Source organism: Carya illinoinensis, chromosome 11 (genome assembly GCF_018687715.1).
Source record: "Carya illinoinensis cultivar Pawnee chromosome 11, C.illinoinensisPawnee_v1, whole genome shotgun sequence".
Lineage (NCBI taxonomy): Eukaryota > Viridiplantae > Streptophyta > Magnoliopsida > Fagales > Juglandaceae > Carya > Carya illinoinensis.
The window spans coordinates 4,106,626-4,126,876 of NC_056762.1; the positions used below are offsets into that span (position 1 = coordinate 4,106,626).

General features: G+C 32.6%; 1 protein-coding gene across 1 annotated transcript; it reads right to left on the reverse strand.

The window, feature by feature from the left end:
* Positions 1–4,205: 4,205 nt before the first annotated feature.
* On the reverse strand, positions 4,206–12,977 carry LOC122282681 (homeobox protein knotted-1-like 6). The gene is made up of 5 exons (XM_043094652.1): positions 12,417–12,977; positions 11,519–11,641; positions 11,205–11,340; positions 4,766–4,995; positions 4,206–4,618 (listed from the first exon to the last, which is right to left on the reverse strand). Exons 1-5 carry the CDS (start codon positions 12,726–12,728, stop codon positions 4,460–4,462), a joined length of 960 nt encoding a protein of 319 aa, XP_042950586.1. The 5' UTR covers positions 12,729–12,977; the 3' UTR covers positions 4,206–4,459.
* Between the last annotated feature and the right edge of the window lie 7,274 nt (positions 12,978–20,251).

Below are 20,251 nucleotides of genomic sequence, written 5' to 3' on the forward strand. Positions count from 1 at the left end.
TAATTTCTACAAATTGAATTGTATAAGATACATTTATACTATGTCATATAAATCTCAACAAAATGGTATTGCAGAAAGAAAAAATAGAATTCTATTAAATATGGTGCGATCGATGATGGCATATACTGATCTACCAACACATTTTTGGGATAGAGCATTATCGACTGCAATATATATATATTAAATAGAGTTGAAACCAAAGTAAAACCTATTACACCTTACGAGTTATGGACAGGACATAAACCAAACTTAAGCAAACTCAAAGTGTGGGGTTGTAAGGCACAATTGTTTATCCCAAGGCCATTAAGGGATAAATTAATAAGTAAAACCTAAGAATGCAGGTTTATTGGGTATGTATAAAACGGAAGTGGATATAGATTTTATTATTCTGAAAGAGAATTAATAGAAAGTAGGGATGTCGTTTTCTTAGAAAATACAAACTTTATTACTCCAATTGATCAGATAAATTTATTAAATAATTTAGAGAATCAACAGATCTCCATAGACACTGATAATGAAAATTCTGATATTATTCAAATACAGAATAATAAGAATAAAAGAAAGTCAGATAAAAATCAATGTTCAAGAATTGATGTTAGAGACAAAGGGAATAAAAGAACCATACGACCATCGATATTATTTCAAGATCATTATGCACTAAATACCAGTTTGGAAAATACAAAAAATGATCCTAAAAATTTTTCTGAGGCAATCAATAGTATCGATTCAGATAAATGGCTTGAGGTCATGAAAGATGAAATAGAATCAATAAACAAAAATAATGTTTGGGAAAGCTATTGGTTGCAAATGGATTCTAAGAAGAAAATTTAAAATTGATGGTAGTTTGAAAAGATATAAAGTAAAGTTAGTGGCTAAGGGATATACCCAATAACCAGGTGTAGTCTTTGTAAATACATATTCGCTTGTGGCAAAGTTCACATCTATAAGGATTATCATGTCTATTATTACCAGGATGAATTTGAAATTACATCAATTAGATGTAAAGACATCTTTTCTTAATGGTGAATTAAAAGATGATATCTTTATGATTCAAACAGAAAGATTCCAAATTAAATGATATGAAGAAAAAGTCTACAGGTTGAAGAAGTCGTTGTATGGACGTAAGCAATCTTTAAGATAGTGGTACTTGAAATTTCACCAAGTCATTTTAGAAATAGGATATGAAATGAGTCCACTAGATCACTGCGTATACATATGGAAAAATGATAATAAATTAACATTATTATCATTATATGCTGATGACATATTATTGGCAAGTAATTGTCTAGATATGATGAATGAAACAAAAAATATTCGTGAAATCTAAATTTAAAATGAAAGACATGGGTAAAGCTACCTATGTTCTTGGTATAAGAATTTCTAGAGATAGAAATTCAAATATATTGTATTTAGATCAAGAAAAATATCTAGGAAAAGTACTTAAAAGATTTGGTATAGAAAATTGTAAATCCTTAAGTACACACGTTTGCAAAGGTCATACTTTAAATAAAAGTACGTGCCCAAAAGATGAGAAAGAAATAAGTGAAATACTTCATGTTCCCTATAATCAAGTTGTGGGAAGCCTCATGTATGCAATGACAAGTACGAAACCAGATATTTGTCATGCAGTAGGATTGGTAAGCATATATCAATCTAATCCAGGTAAGGAATATTGGCAAATAGTGAAGCGCATATTAAGATATTTACAATACACCAAAAATTTAAAATTATAATTTAGAATCAGTGATCTAGAATTAATCGGCTATAGTGATACTAATTTTGGAAGTAATGTAGATGATTGAAAATCTATATCTGGATATATATTTTTGTTTTGTGGAACAACAGTTTCTTGGTTGAGTAAGAAATAGGGCTGTGTTGCTAAATCTACTATAGAAGTAGAATATATTGTTTATAGTAATGCAGTGAGTAATGCGGTATGGATGAAATGTTTTATTGAAAGTTTAAATTTGAATACATCCATAGAACTAATCAATGTGCTTTGCGATAATTAGTCTGTCGTCTCATTGATAAAAAGAGAAACACAGAGTTCCAAAGGAAAACACATTGATGTGCATTATCACTATATTTTAGATATAATGGAAAAATGTGAGGTCAAAAGTAATTTTATTTCCTCGACCGAGATGGTAGCAGATCCGATGACCAAAGGTTTATCTCTGAAAAAATTCATAGAACATGTGACTAGAATGAGATTGAGAGCAACCTAGGAGAAGCAATCTCATGGTCGATATGCATAACTCACGAGATTCTGGGGGCGCCTAGAAATTGGAATTATGGTAATATCCAAATAAAAATTTTAGCCATTTATAAAGTAGCTAATAAGGTGATTAAGGAAAGACTCAGGTGAGGAAGTACTTAACAAAAATTCAGTATCATTCACTAAAGTTTTAGTGAAATGTGATTTGATTACCCAAGTAAACGATTAATTATTTACAAAATCGTTGATAAGGTGATTAGGAAAAACCTCAGGAATAGCCCCTAGAGGAAGTACTTAACGAAAATTCAGCACAGGTCGATACATGTGTTATGTATTTGGCTGAAGTTGTCAATTGTGATAAGGATATTGATTATTGATCAAGTCAAGGAAAATTGATGTCGTTCACTAAATTTTTTTGTGAATTGAAGTCACTCATTATATGTGATCAGTGAGAACACATATAGTGAAGGGTGCGGTCAGATAAGGTAATGACAAAAACGTGTGCACATAGAGTCTTGTCATGTTTTGACACCGATCTACGAGAGTATGCAGATGAGAGTTGAGTAGTGCATAACTCATATTAGTACCAAGGTAATTTTACTCAACTGGATCATCATTGTTTTGTGTGATCGAGTGGGAGATGTAATTCTAATGAGTGTGATCACCAAACGGTGTACTCCTTGGAATGACACACTCTTCATGGTGATGATTCTCATAAAGGGTGATGTTTAAGGAAGTGTCAAAAGGCACAACCTTTTGAGTTATGTGACTAATGAAGTGTTAAAAGACACAACATTTTAACTAAATCAAAAGGTTGTGTCACTTCTTAAAGTTGTGTCATTTATTAACCATTGAGTTACCAATAATTGTACTATTTGCCAACGGGTGATGATGGCCTATAAATAGGAGTCATTGGTACACAAGTTAACTTACTTAATTCCTTTTGTCTATCGTCAACTTGTGGGATAAATACCCTCACGGGAATATCACCATTATGTCAATTTTACGTTCAAATTCGTCCACTTTATTTCTCCATTTTTCTACAATCTTTATACAAAATGACGTCCTGATTGTTATTCAGCAAGTTACGAACATTGCATTTTACGTAAATTTTTTTAAATAATGATGCAAACCATAGTCTTATCTTATTTTTATCTCAATTTGTAAAAGGTATCGCTTTTATCATATTATTGGATATTCTTTTAAATTTTGAAAAGAAAAATTTATGAGTAATGCTCCATCCAATCTCTATTTTTCTTTTTTTATACCCTATGTTATATCATCTTTTTTGTTTTAATTTAATTAAGTTTGCATTTATTTATTTTTAATTGAATTGGTTTTGTAGATACTTCGTGGTAGCCCTAGCAAGACTCTTGCTTCAAAATTAAACCAAATGAAAGTACTAAATACTGATGAGTCACGCAACATATAATCTTGTCCAATGGACCACAGCCCATTGTCATCTCTCAGGTTCCAATGTCTTATGTTCCCATCCATTCGGAGTTCGTAAATATAACACTGGAAAGTCTCTTGGTACATTTATCTTTACCTAAAGACATAAACCCTAGGAAACACCCAAATCAACCAAACCTAGGAATAATTCTACATTGTCTTCTACATTCTCCTTTTTTATATATTAGTCCTTGAGCTTGCACCCCTCTACAAAAATATAACAAGGTTTAAGAAAAAACTGTCCCTCAAATTTCATGTCTAAGAACAATGATTCATCTAGATTTCCATGTTTAGATTTCTATTTAAAACATAACTGATGTGGCATGCAACAATGTAATTGATGGTGATTATGATTTCACAAGGGATTATATATATATATAATATACAAAAACTTGCAATAACTTTTATATACTTTTTACGCTCTATACTAATATGATTGACTACTTTATTTTTTTTAATATAAAATAACTACTTTAGCCAATTATATAAATAGAATGCACAAAAGTAACTGTATATAGCTATAATTATGATGGTGAAGTAAAATTCAAGACTCGATACAACGAGTCACTACATTGATGAGCATCTTAGATACACACTTGCAAATGGGAAATGCAAGTCCAAAATACCGACATAGACGGATCGATACAATCAAAATCTCATATATATATATAACAACAAAAATTAACATTAATTAGCAACAAAAACGTTCGAGGAGTAAGATAATTAAAGGGCTTAGCAGCAATATTGGTCTTGTCGATGAATGTAAAGACGCAAAATGACGGGGATCCCATCTCAGTCATTCATGAATATTGGTCCATAGAGACTGTCCATGACAGCAAATTGCATGTTCTCTGATGGTTTCCAGTGACGCTTCCTTTGATTTATGAACCAGTTATTGATTTGCTTCTGATCTAGGCCTGTTAATTCAGCCAGTGCAACTTTGTCGACTTCCTGAGTAATTCAAACATAAAAGATCTGTCAATAATTTTTGAAATCATACCTGCTGTAAAACCCTAAACCCTAGCACCAGTACATTCGAATTCTGAACTACCGGCACAAAGAAAGCAGTTTTGCAGCCACAAAAGGGATGATGCTTACGGTTGGGTATGGCCATTTGTAGTGAATATTCCACCAGTCCAGCAGGATTTGCCTTGCTTCTTTTGGTAGCTTTCCCTTCTTCTTCTTTTTTGAGAATTCATGCTTCAAGCTACTGATATAACCACTATATTGTCGCAGGAGCTTGTCCTTCAGTTCATGATCATCGTGTGTAGGCTGGCACTCGTCCACCACTGCTCTTCCATCTTCATCCGATGACCCACCTACTTCCTCTGGTAAGAGAGAAAAAATAAGTGGATACCAAAAACCTCGCTTTTCAACTTGGACATGCTCCAGAGAAATGTGGTCAAAATCAAAACAAGACCATGGAGGGAGCATAAAAAATGAAGTCACCAAGGGGATCACATGCTAAGAACATCCTATAATGAGGCATTTAGTGGTATCTAAGCAAGAGAAGTTCAATCGAAGAAAGTCACAGGTACAAAAAATATAGGTAAATTTCAGGTGAACACGTATCAAAATATAGTGTCACCACATTTACTCAACATACTTATTTTCCACCATAACCTTTTTTGTTAATATTCCTCACTTTTGATGAAGAAATACCGATTTCCCACCATCATTGACACAAAAAAATACCCACTGAATCTTCTATTTTTCCAAACCATAAATGCAGGAATTTTTACAACATCTCGTAACCCTATTATTGACATTGCATAAGCACTCTAGGCCGAAGGAATTAAAACTCACAAAAGTTTATTTCAAATATAAGGTAACAACCAGCACACATGCAAAGTGGTTTAGCAAACCAAAGAATACATGGTTGTACAGACAAGATATCTGATGTTATATTATGGCATGTGATTGCTTTACTTGATCAAGCGTGGATTGTACAAGACATAGAGACCGGCAGAGTGGCAGTCATCATCTTAAGAAATAAGAAAACTATATATGCATGTGTTTATGTGTGTGAGCCTTTTGTAGTCACAAAGTTGTCACCCACTAATCAAGTTGCTTGCAAATGCTCCTATTTGTCAAATCAATTAATCTGTTTTCAGTAAAGCGTGACAACTTGTGAATACAAAAAGGCTCACACACATTACCAAAAACAGCTTAATTGATTGACAAGTAGGAACATTCACAAACAACTTGATGAATGTTACAAAACAATAGACTTCACATTGGCAGTAAGGATCACTCTTGCCAAAAAATTTTAAGACTTCGAACAATAATCATCTGTTAATTTGAAAAATAAGAACATGATAATATTAGAGAACACCAATTTTTTCATATAGGTCTGACAAAAGAACTTTGTCTGGTCAAAGAGAAAAAATATAAATTGGCAACATATATATATATATGGATGCATACTGATGTGTCAGTTCAGAAGTGCACGTATTTCTTTTAACCAAAAACGGCAAACCATAAAGAGTAATCAACGGGAACAAAAACACCATGTAATGACAACCCCGCAATGGTGAAAATAAAAACCTAGGCCCACAGAGGTTGGAGCACCATGATTGTCCAGGGAAAAAATTAAAAAAAAAAAAAAGTACAAATATGAAAAAATTAAAAATATAAAAAAGAGAAGAAGAGAGTGGCCCACTGGCACCGACCCACAACATAGTAAGCTAAACTCGTAATAGAGTCTACCAAACTCACCCGTCTCATGAGGCAGGTTTGCAGGTTTCCATGTTTCCTTGGATGTGATATAACAATATATAGCCAATGCTAAAAAGAGGGAGACGGGACCCACCAACATCATCATTTTTGTACGTAGAAATAAGAAAGTGTAGAAAGAAAGAGAGAGAGAGAGAGAGAGAGAGAGGAGGGAGATGGAAGACAGAACGCAGACAGAAAAATAGGGAAGTTCGTTGTGTCCTGTCGCAGTCAGTGGGAAATGGCGTCTTTGAAAGGTACGGCCATCAAGAACGAGAAAGAGAAAAGGAAAACAAAAAGCACAGCACGAGTGAAAGATTTAGGTAATCTCTGCAGGCCCTTGCTTTCTTTTCAACTTTCTGATGACAAAGCCTAAAGCTTTCTCACGTTGGCCTGGATGTATACGTTGCTTTCCTACCTTAAATCTGGGGATAAAGGGTATATAAAAACTAGATTTTTCGCCCATTTCAGCATATGGTCAAATGGATTCGAGTCTTCTTTCTCTATCTCAACCAACCATCCGTAAGTATAAAGAAGAGAGAGAAAACCCTAAATCCCGGCTGTACCGAAGTCACAGTTCTTCAAATCTTTTGTCTATGCAGGGTATTTAATTCCCTCCCAACCAACCATTTTTTATTCCAAAGTTAAACCAAAATTAAAAACCAGATAGTTGACCACAAGTGCATTGGACCTTGTGACAGAAACTATCGCAGGGGGAAAGAGCGGGTGACAGAGAAACTACGGGGCTGAGGACGACCGGTCACTGTCCAACAGAGTAAACATTCCTGGGCGGGAAGTAGTAGCGGTCATCGATGGCGAGAGGTGAGATTTCAACTGCAGGTAAAGTTGACAGCAGCGGGAAGTGCGGGAGCCAATACGAGGCCTCGGACAACTTCTCCACAACACGTTGCAGGCATACAAATTAAAAGGCCGGCATACTGGGAATTGAAGCAGCAGGCACGAAAAGATATATACAAATTAAAGACGAATGAAAGAAACAATGGGCTCTAATTTCAAGTTCCTCTTGCATCTAAACTTCTTGTTTCAGGCATCTCAAACAATACCATAATTAAATTGGGTTCATTCGCAGGAATGGAAAAATAAATCCCTCTACTAAGGCAAGCAAAATACCTAACTGGGTTCTAGTGCAGAGACTGTCGATCGAAGAACACATTAAACGCACAAAACAGTTTCTCTAGCATTTCGGTCTCATGCAGCAGAAGGATATAATAATATTCATAAGGTTTAGTCTCCTTTTTTTTTCAATTAAACCCACATCATGGTTCAAAATTTCAATCATGTTAAGCTGCTTTGTCTGTCTGGTACTTCAATCATGCATGTCAACAAATTCCATTTATGATTCATTATAACTCCCCCAGGAGATAAACGCTGCTAGGGTTTCATTTCTGCACCAAACACAGCCTTTTTTTTTATTATTACAAAATTATAATTATTGGAGAAATTATACATACAGAAGCTTTCTTTGCAACCCCTTTAAAAAAAAAAAAATGGACAGCAATTATGTCAACTTTTAAATTGAAAAAAGGAAATAGCTAGTAATTTTGATGAAGAAAATGTCACATTAGCTGATTGTAAAATAAGTGTCTTTATATCAATATTCTAATGCTTGTATTCATGCATTCTTTTGCGTTATGGTATTGGATATATAGTCAAGATACTGTGAGGTATGCATGAAATATAGTCTCCAGAAATTTTATTCAACTCGATATTGGAAACTTTATTTTGAAAATACGCATGAATTATATGAAACCTGCTCTCTTATTTGTCACATAATCCTCCAGACATCTATCATCTGAACTTCCTTAACCCTAACTATACATAATAAATATATATATACATATACACATACATATATACCATTGTGTAAACCTATAAAAATTCTACACAAACAGCAAAAATACTTGTAAAATTAGTTTAATGCCTTACAAAATCATTTTTGTAGGGATAATGATGCTTCCGCCATCACAAAATCCTTCTTTTTTTTTTTTCACAAACACAATTTGGAGATGGAAGAAAAAATAAATGAGGTAGCTAGGGGGAGAGTACAAAGGGATGGAGAGTTTAGTTATTGAAGAATAATGGCAGATCAATTTCAATTACTAAAGTTACCAAACCATAAGAGAAGATAAATACATGAGACAATCTATATTGTATATAGTGATACAAGTTAGTAAACAAAGATGTTAGTTCCTTGAAAAAGACAGGTTTCCACAAGATCAGAAGTGGAAGAATAATGGCTAAACCACCAACAATACATGACGATGCACAGCTTTCCCATATATATGAGAAATGAATCTATTAATAAAAATATTATTCATGGGAGACTGAATTATCAAGTTGCATATGTCCTAGAGAAAGGGGAAAAAAAAAACGTTTATCATTTGCAGATGGGCACAAACAAGTAAGTCAATGAAACACTGAAAGACACCCCCCCCCCCCCCCCCCCCCCCGCCCCGCGGTGGCATAGATGATATAAAAACCAGCATGTTAACTGTGACAAGGAGTGGAACGGGATTAACGAGGAGATTAATGTAGCAGATCAACCAGAAGATCATAGTTTAAACCTTCAAAATAGAATGCACTTCCTAAACAGCCAACAGCATGCAGTTAATGTAATGCATATCAATCCCATTTCTGCGTCAAAGTCCACATTGGGATAATATTTAAGATATACTAGTCTCTCAAAAAAATCAATGAACCTGCTCAAGCACACCAAAACTCATATCAAACCATAAAATTCAATATAAAGCCAACCATGTTACCCTTGTCTGCAATATATTCCTTTGAAATTTAAACTTAACAAAGTTTTCGCACGTCTGAACCACTTTTACTTATAATTAGCAACTTTCCACATCAATGGCTCTGATTTCCAAACAAAATCCACAAACTCCATGCCACCCTCATATTAAATATTGTATGAGTTAGCAGCTTTCTCTCATGGTGATACTAAAAATAGCTTGGGACCATACTATATGTGCAATCTCATAGGCTTGACAAAATAAAAGTGGTTTCTAAAGTAAACATTATGGTGGCAAATTCCATCTGTACCAAGTACAAAAGCCCATCGATTCTACAATTATACTAATATCTACCTAGCTTGAAAGTAGGACATCAATAGTGATCAAGTCCCTTAAAAAAAGAGAGATGTCTCAAAGGAACCTGAGATCCATAATGAAACACGAGCAAATGTAATATTTTAGGAACCCCACTCACTGTACTTCACCCTGCCATGATAAATTGTTTTCAATGCAAGATTCTCTTAGGAATCTATTTGTTAATGATGTGCATGATTGAGAAGAAAATAAGATTTCCTTTTGGTTCAATTTTTATTTCATACCTTCAAACTACCAGCAAAAAATCCCGAAGAGTTTTTTTCCTATCATAGAAAATATTCTCTCGATATACACATTTTGGATTGAAGAATCAATCCAGTCCTAAGTTCTCTCCCCATGTTTCATTTTTATCATTGCCCTTAGATTAAACTCTCTAGTTATTGAAACCAGACATCATCAAGATTCAAGACCATTACCTTTTATCTATAAGATATGGTTATCGAAATGAACTAACTCATCTGAACCCACATTTCAAAAAGAACACCATCATTTCAAAACACAAAGCATGTATCATTGAATTAGAATAAGTAAGAAATGCCAAATCAACCTTGCCCTTAAACAACTATAAGAAAGGAAGGAAACATTTACAAGAACCACTTCAAAAACTGGGTTTAAAACAAAAGTAAGAAATTACTCTATCACCAGATCAGGTATGCATCACTATTCATTGATCTACAATAAGTAAGAAAACTGATACCCGCCTAAGGAAATTTCATTTCCAATCTTGGTAGCAGCCTAAAGATGGAAAGAGAGACAAGATGTAGCTAACCAACCAATTTCCAACACAAGTCAATAAATATCTACAACAATAGGAAGGATAACAGCACGTCCAAGCATGATCCGACAGTTTTGTATGACATACTAAGAGTTTAAAAGTGGTTATATAAGCTGATATGAAGCTGTAAACTACTAAATCAGCTTAAAAGATGCGTAAGTTCTACACAGGCTTATGGTATCCACCAACCTGCCACTCAAAACAATGTTATCCGCAATGCCATAAAATTACTAAAAATAACTTAGAGAAATTTTTGGGTTCCAAAAAAAGAACCAAAAGAATAAATGAAAAGAAAAAAAACTTGAGACAAAAAACCCACAAAATGAGAAATTTAAAAAAAAAAGGCTTAAAAATAATATATAAAAGAAGTGAAGCTCAAGTATTTCGACGAGGCCCTAGATTGCAATGTTTTTGTTGTCTTCAAGATAATTATTAGATATCAGAAATCGAAACAACCAAAAGGAGAAATAAATGAAATGGCTTTCTATCATCTACCCATTAATAAATAAAACTTCTTCATCTGTTCAGAAATGAATAGGGGCACCTTTCCGAGAAAAAGAGTCTCATCCATTTCTAGGGTTTTGTTCAGCCAGGTAATATGTTCAGAGCCAATTAGGGAATTTGGCCTATGAAAGATAGTATATTGTACTGTTCTTCACGTGAGTCCGTGCTACCGTGCACAAGATGTATGGCTAACGTGCGCCTATCTTCTTCTTTCCGATCTAAAGACCTAATGTGGCCATGTAAATCCACTGGAATGGCAAAGAAAAAGGTGAAAACCTACCAGAACAACAATATGGATGCAGCAACGTAGAAAATATAAAAATCCACACAGCACAAATTTCGACAAAGCAAAAAAATATATATTTTTTCATATTTCATATATAAAGAAGGCAGAGAGAGAGAGAGAGACCATAAACGCGGCTTCTGGAAGCGCCGTTGCAGAGAGTGTTGAGTTGCGTTTCAATATCGTTCAAGAAAGAAGTAGCTTCGTCGAAAGGCCTCTCGAGATCCGATTTATACTTCGCCAATACATCGCAGTAAGTTTCCTTTAAAGAGAAAGAGAACAACATTTAATAACAAAGGTAAAAGAAAGAAATTCAGAATAAGGCGTTTTCAGAGAGAGAGATAGACAGCAAGCTGCTAAAATGGAAAAGGTTTTGTTAGGGTTAGGGTCCAATGCAAAAGAAAATTGTGTCTGCCTCAGAGAGAGAGAGAGAGAGAGACCATGAACTGGTCGAGCTCTGGATCGGCACCCAAGCGAGATGAAGCAACGGGTGCCCTATAACATAGGTCGCTTTCTTTTCGAATCTTGTCGAACACGTCCGCTATCTCCGGTGGTGCTCCGACCTGATAAAAAAAAAAACACAACAAGTATCAGAAAACCCTATTACAATTTTATACCACAAAATCTCCAAATTTCAGCTACTAGTAGGATCGTATGACTGCATTTCTTTTCGGTTTTCATGATCACAGAAAATAAAGTTTGGCAAAGCCAGTGAAGCCCTTCTTCTACTTTGTTTCTTTTTTTTTTTTTTTTTCTTTTAAAAAATCTTCTTTTCTTTTTCCTTTAGAAGATATGAAATAAATTAAATAAAAAAAACCATGGAAAAATACGTGATTTTGGGTATTTTCTAACATGGGCAAACCAAAATGAGCAGTACGTTCAGGCGGCGAGATAAAGATTACACAGTCTCTACTGATCCCATTCACGACGGGAAATACCGCCATAACAGAAAGAAGCGAGAAGCTTAGAAGCCCATAACTGGAAAGGACGATATTTATATGCACATACACACTTTTTTCGGATCCGTAGTAGGAACGAACAATTTAACACTGATATTAGGACGCAACCAGACGTTCCTGAATACGACAACTTGTTGGTCAAAACGACGGTCAGAGTCCGAGTTCTACTCTCTTTTTAAGTACTTTACGTTCCGTTTGGTTGAGAAAAGCGGAACGTCAAGAAAATTATTAGTTACGAAAGGCTAAGAGAAAACTCGTTTTCATGATATATCACGAGGTTCTTTCTTTTTCATTAAAAAAGACTTTTAGTACGTTTTCCCAGGAACCAAACGGAGAATCTTAACACAACGTTTCTCTGAAAATGAAAAGGCTCTTTCACCTTTTGGCAATCGATGTAAGCTTGGACAAGTTTAGGATATAGAGGGTGGGAGGCAATTTTCGCTCTTGTTGCACCGGAAACTTCCTCGCCTGAAACTCCTCTTTGAATTTCGGCCACCATGGAAGCAGCATCAGACACCGCCGAAGATGCTGAACCTGATAACAACCGGTCTGGCCCAAACACTGGCAGCCCGTCTCCGAAGCAGGCAACCGGAGACGGGAAGGACTGGTAATTGGCCAGGAAATAGCCATCCATTGAAGGCTGCACGGAGTAGTCGGTAGTGGTGGAATGGAAGCCGTACAGTTCATCCATTACGAGAGAGAATTGAGGTGTAAAACTGGGTGTAATTGTGATTTGAAAGTGGGAGAGAGAGAGAGTTGAATAAAATAGTAGCGCAGAGAGCAGAGAGGGAAGGGAAGGGAGGAGGGAGTGTGAGAGTGAGTGAATGGTCTCTTCTCTTGGGGAAGCGTAAATTTTTAGCGTACAATTACAAACGAGAAGAAGAGCAGCCTCGGTTGCCCTTTTCAGTGTTCAGCCCATGTAGATGACTGGGACCACGCTCTTTGTGCGGAGCGTGGTGTTCCACTTCCATTTCCATGTTTGTACTAGGAGTTGAAGTGGATGCAGATAGCTTTGTTCCACTCAAATTTTGATGTAGGCTGGCTTTTTATTTATTTCCAACTAAAGTATGTTTTCATACAATTATTTCATGGGAACCTTTTTCAGGTGCATCCTTGTCTTTGGATTTGGACATTATGCTTGTAGTAAGATGATGTCAAATAATTTATAAATAATAATAAAATATTAAATAATAGTAAAATATACTAAAAATATTATTTTTAAAAAGTTACTTTTAAATTAAAATTTTACTGCATACAAGTAAAATTACGTATTAATCTGCGTATCAATATTAATTTCTTTATATTCAAAATCTTAATTAGCATTGTTTTCAATAAAATTTACTTTTTGACCAATCACATTATATTGATACATATATTAGTGCATAATTGTGCTTGTAACTAGATTTTTCCTTTAAATTAATAGTCATTTATTATAAATTTTTAGAATAATATTATTATATGAATATATTTCAAGTGATTTCAAATGTAAATAATCGAATATGAAAAAATTCATGATGATATAATTGTATTTATCTGTATTTATAGAGAATTTATAATTTTTTTTATTTGAATGTTCTCATAGGGCATCTTGTTGCTTGCCTTGATGGGTTTGTGTTCCTATTTTCCTATTATTTAATTTCACAAAAAATTAAAATATAAAATTGATAAAAAAACATTAGCATGGACTCGCCAACCGAGACCTTTTTATTTATATAAGGCCAAGTAAGACTAGCTAGATTAGTGCTCTTTTATATATAGGTAATGCATTTTACCTAACTAGCTTTTATGTTATGACATGCGGGTAGTGTTATTAAAGACCGTCTCCAAAGGAAAGCATATATATGAAAAGGGGAAAAAAAATGGCATTCACAAACTAATATCCAATTTATAACATGACATTTAAGATATGTATTCCTCAATTATCAAAAGATTATTTATTAAGGGTATGTTTGAAAACTAAACTGTTATCAAATTATTTATAAACAGTTCATTACTACTTACAAATAATTTATTACTATTTTAATATTATTTACAAATAATATAAGATACTGTATCTAAACAGAGTCTAAGATTATGCATCACACCAGCTACTTTTTGTTATGTTGCCAGCTGTGATTGTTAACGTAGCATGAAAGTATGCGAATACGATAAATGTTATTATTTAGGGAGATTTATATAGTGGGTTGAGATAATATAAAAGTTGAATAAAATATTGTTAGAGTTTAATTTTTTAATATTATTTTTATTTTGATATATATATATATTTTTTTTTATAACCAAATCTCCTTCATTAAATCAAGTCCTTACAAGAAATTGCATGTCAAACCAAATTGCTTGAGAAACAAAAGAAACTTCCCATCACATAACAATATCCTCAACATGCCAAGCATATTTTGCTAAAATATGAGCAACCTTATCGCCCTGCCTATTAACATGCAAGAATGACACCTCCTGAAAGTTATGAATCAATCTTCTAATATTATAAAAAATATAGGCAAAATTAGTTAAGAAAACAGAATGAGAATTCAAAACTCACACTAAAAGAAGACAATCAGCTTCCACCATTAGCTTGGAGATTCTCTACTGGGAACAAAGTTGTAAGCCTCTTAACACAGCAGTAGCTTCTATAAACTCTAATGTAGATACTGCATTCTCTAGCTTACTACAAGTAGCTACAAAGTTACCCTCATGGTTTCTCAAAACCACTCCAATGCATGCCTTTTCAATATCACCAAAAGTAGCACCATTCACATTCATTTTCAAACACACCCTCAAGAGGTGAGTGCCAACTTAGCACTCTTGAAGCTTCTCGCCTAAAACAATAAAAAACCTGCACTTTCCTAAATTTAGACTACATAGACAAAGCTGTAGTAATCATAGAAGAAAACTGAAAAACAACATTGTCATAAATAAATTTATTTCTTCTATACCACAACCCTCAAGAAATTGTAATAAAAGTCATGAAATCTTCCTCATTACCCTTTTCCTTTACTGCTAGAGCTAACTCCCAAAAAGACCTCTCAGGTCCAATCTCCCCCATCAATGGCATAACCTGGATACATATAGCATATACAACTAAACAATAAAACAATGCATGTGCAGCATCCTCTCTATAGTTATTATATTTTGTGTAAAAATTAATTTATAGTAATTAGATTAGATAAGATAATATGAGTTTAGACACTCTTTGTATCGAAACAACTCCTAATTTCACTACCTACATACCATATTGAAAGTAGTTTTTTCTATATAAGTACGTGATTTCTAAAATCATTTAAATTGTATTGCATCAACCCACGTGACATAAGATAATAAAATCAAAGAAAAAGAACAGTATGGCTATTTTTATGAACAGAAATATTATCTTATCATCAACCACATTTATTAATACAAAGAAATCAATAATATAATTGAAAATAATATTTATAATTATAAGGTGTATAAATAATATTTAAAGTTATTCGTACACAAATTTGGAGGATGGAAGCTGTTGATGCACGCACAAAAGGAGGCCCCACTCGCACCAAGGAAGAGTGTTGGTGAATCAGTATCTGTCTGACTGTTTGGTTCAAAGACCACTGCGAAAAAGACTTCGAAAAAACCGAAACAAAAAAAAACCCAGAAGTCGCCCACTACATACGCTATGTGACTTGAGATAGAGAGAAGTGACTAGTGAATGAGCAATGAACCGTTTCTTGAAGATGACGAAAATTAAATTCTTGGGATTCTGCTCAAACACTTATGTACAGTTGTTGTAGTAGTAGTAGTAGTAGGTACTAGGTACTACTACTCTGCAGTCATTCACTATTGATTCTCCAACGACAATCGGTCTAGGTTATATTATTGAATTTACCTATTTAGTGTTTGAATATATGATTATTAAATTATTAAAATTATCTTATTTTAAAGTCTCTTTATATTTGAAATTTATAATATTTTTTAATTTAACACATCTATGCCCGTAGAACCTATAACTTTTTTTAACTTCACATAAATAGTACTAAACTCATCTTAATAAATAAATATATTTAAACTCATCTTATATGAATCTCTAAATAACTCACTTTATCATTTTAACTCATTATTATTTATAAAGAACTGATCTCAACTCATTATCTAAATACTAGGTGGGAATAACGTGCAAAGCACGTTTGTCTAATTTTATGAAATGATTATTTGTAAAAAATAATATATATTTTATAAAAATTATTGATGTCACTTAATAATTTAAGGCATATTAGAGAAAATAAAAAAATTAGTTCAAAGTATCATATAATCCAATACATGTTTATAACATCTATAATTTTAGCAAAGATGTATACGAAAAATTTAATAAAAGTCTAAAACAAACGGTAGTTCAAAATATGTGTCGTTTGATGTTTGTATTATAATTCATCAATTTATGTCATCCTGTAGACAATCAATAAAGACAACATTAAAATTCTTATTTTGCTGTTGTTTGAGTCAATCAGGGACAACATAAAGTTAAAACATTATCTTTTTATAAAATTTGTGGTATAATATTTTCTATATATAACATATATAAATCATAAAATATATTTTGAAATTGTTGGCCGAATTTATTCTTTCTTGATTAGCTCAAGGATTACGGCCTTTGTCACGTACCTATCATAGCAAGCCCATTTATGGAATATGACTTAGCGGAAGCTACGTCCTACTACCATGGGGAAAAAAAACACTTTGATTAAACACACTTGTATTATATATTATATGAGATTTTTAAATTTGGAATACTCAATAATCTGAGTTAATGAAATGTATAATACACGTATATTATATTTAGGGATTCACATCGTATGCACCTAATTCACGTGTATATGTTAAGGAGAAAGAGAAAAATATAATAACTAATATTTAATTACTTATTATTATATAAACTATTAAGTATTATAATTATTGAGATTAATAAATTATATAACAACATTGAATGCTATCTCTCTCAACATTTATGTCTTCATTTTATGTGCCAAACCGTTAAAACAAACGGTGTTAACTTTAACGGAAAAACAAGAAAAACCGTTAAAATAAGATTTTCCGTTTCATACACACTTTTTATATATAGAAGACATTCTTAATTATTTTAATAAAAGCAATAATAAATACAATAAAATGTGTAAATTTTCTATATTTCTTTTTAAAAAATGAATTTTTTTATTTTTTATATAAATTTTATATAAAATAAATGCGTCTTAAAATTAGGGATGTTAAATCGTGTTAACAGGGTCGTGTTAGTGCTGTGTTAAAGTATGTATATTATATTATATAGGTCAACCATAACTTGACCCGTTAAATTTATCGTGTCAAAATCTCAAACCTTAACACGATTCATTAACATAAAGGGTTATGCCGTGTCAACTCGTTTTGATCAATTAGTGAATATTATAAAATATGTTAACACGATACAGTACGACTCGTTTCAAACTATTTATGTAAATTGGTTAAATATGTCTGAAATTAACATGTTTGACCTGATTAAATTTAACATAATTTTATATAAATGTTAAAATTACAATATCTATAAAAATTATAAAATTAACTACAAGTCTAAAATTACAATCCAAATAATAAAAATATTGAAATTAAAATTTTAACAATTTTATTTTAGGTTTAAGGATATAATTATAATTTTAATTTTCTTAACATATCATAACGAGTTATAACGGGTTGACCCGTTATCAATCTGTTAAACAATCGTGTCTTAACAGGTCAATCTGTTTGGACTCGAACCCGTTAAGACTAAACTCTAATCTGCTATTATTATATTGTGTTTATGTTAAATTAACGAATTGTGTAATATATTGTTACCTCCTACTTAAAACTACAAATATTATTTACCTTTTAAATATTTACACACCACCTCTGATTCCATTTTTTCCTTTATCATTAACAGCATAATAAAAGTCAAACACTTTCCCTTTAATATGCTAAAATAGAAGAGTATGTCATCTATTGTTTATTATGTTATTTGCTTTTTTAGGCTCTGCCAGTTTATACATTATTATATTTTAATCATTATTGGAGTATAAAGGTTACCATAACCATTTTCAAAATCATGAGATAACACACTTCAATGATTATTTTTCTCTTTATTTTTTGACATCCACTTTAATCATTATTTTCTCTTTTTTAAATGAACGGCTAACTAATACATCAAAAGTAGCCTGTGTTTCTTGGAAAATAAATGCAACCATGGGTATGAAAATACACTGTTAAAGTCCACTATTAACAATTCAACTTAAGATCATGAAATTTTAGACATAATTAAAATAGGTTATGTTTCTGACTCTCGCGAATCTCAAATCTTGCATAAAATTATTAATTATAGTTGCGTTGACGGTATAAATCTCGAACATGTATCAAGAAATTACTTGCAATATTTGTCATTATATTTGCAACTAGATCATGGAACTATATTCTGCTTAGAGTATTGAGAATGTCTTTGGCTTAGTAGAATATGAAGATGAAGATGAAGTTGAATTGAAAATCTTATAAATGGTTGGTGGACCTCGATGCATGATGGTGCGTGACCACTGCCACATACATTGTTTATTACTAGGAAGTAATAAAGCATAACTTTTGGACTGAAGGCAGGCAATCTTCCAATACCATTTAATACAAAAATACTATTATTATTGACTACTTTCTTCCCAAAAGAAATTATATTATATCACAACCCTAAAACAACGGCAAATCAAATGGTTCGTCAAAGTAGATGGCTGAATGAGGGCAGATAAACTCCTTTCCAAAGACTAAACCCTGTTCGGATGTTGAGCTAGTTGCGATGATTTGAATTCTTTATAAATATTAGTGAGTTGAAATGATTGAATGGATTTTATATAGTCTACTTAAGATAAATTTAGATGTATTTGAATATTAAGATAAGTTTAAATGTATTAAAGATGTGTCGAGTTGAAAAATATTATAAGTCCCATGTGTAAAGAGGTTTCGAGTTGAGATGAGTTTAGTGATTTAAGAGTTGGGTGTTTAGATATTAAATTCAATTTAAAATTAGATTGAATTGAAATCATCCAAGTTCCAAATGGGGTCTAAAAATTTTGAATATAGATTCTCCATAAACAATTCCCATATCACAAAAGGCCAATAGAGGAATTAATTCGGAATATAATCATATTATAAAAATAAAAGGGATATATAATCTGTGTGCGAAATTTGTATCGTTTGTATTTGCAAAGAATGTCACTACATTTTGTCTCATATTCGAACCTTTGATCATCTCATCCCACAACACAACATGGATGGCCAACTTATTTGAAAAAGCACACCGACTTTCATTCTCATTAACTTAATAATTATACCTTTGCCAATTCCATGATCTTGTTTAATTATAAAATGAATAATGCATTAGATCGAATTTGTCGTTTCAACCATTGTCAAAGGTCTAATTCAATGGGCATTGCTTCACTTTTCGTGCTTGTCTATCAGCATGAACTCTTTAAAGTCCAAATTAAATACTCCAAATACCTATTATGTTCCAAACATATCAAACCTTTTTAGATACAAGAGTTATTATAACTTGGAATATGATCTTAGTGCATATTGTTATTGGCATAAAAAATTTCTTAAAACTTTGTGTTGGGTCCTCTTTCTCCTCCTCAATAAGTGTTTGTTTTAGGTTGAGTGAATCTTCTTTGAGTAATGCTAGCATGTCACTAGCAGATTACTGCTTCAAGTGACCGCTAGTATAAAAATAGTAATTTTTTTAATCCAATTTGTTTATTTATAGTTTTTTTTATCATTTTTAAATATTTTTAGAATATAAAAAATATACCAATACACAAAAAATCACTCTTTTAATTATTAAGTAAAAACATTTACTGAACGATCAAATAAAGCGATAACTATTGAGCGGCATATTAGTTTTTTTTCATCTTCTTTTGACCTTAAGTTTGTTGTAGAAAATAGAGTTAGAGCTCAAGTCTCATTCTTGACTTGGGCCTATTGCAGTTGTTGTGGGCTTGCAAAGTCCAAACCCTAATGCTTTGCAACACTATGGTGTTGATGCCATTGGCACCCACTTGGTCCTAGTCGCACAGTCATTGTTTTGGTTGATGCATATGAATATGATTCACCGTCTTATGTTTGGTTTCCTCTTTCTTTTTTCTTTTCTTTTTTTTTTCTTTTTCAGAGGAAATGATTTTCTTTTCTCTTGTTACATGGGTTGTCATGGGTATA

Coding starts and splice junctions, on each gene's coding strand:
- LOC122282681 (XM_043094652.1), bottom strand. CDS start 12,728: ATGGATGAACTGTACGGCTTCCATTCCACCACTACCGACTACTCCGTG. Junction 11,341..11,518: donor CAGAGCTCGACCAGTTCATG/GTCTCTCTCTCT, acceptor TTCTCTTTAAAG/GAAACTTACTGCGATGTATT. Junction 4,996..11,204: donor TTCCAGAAGCCGCGTTTATG/GTCTCTCTCTCT, acceptor CTCTCTTACCAG/AGGAAGTAGGTGGGTCATCG.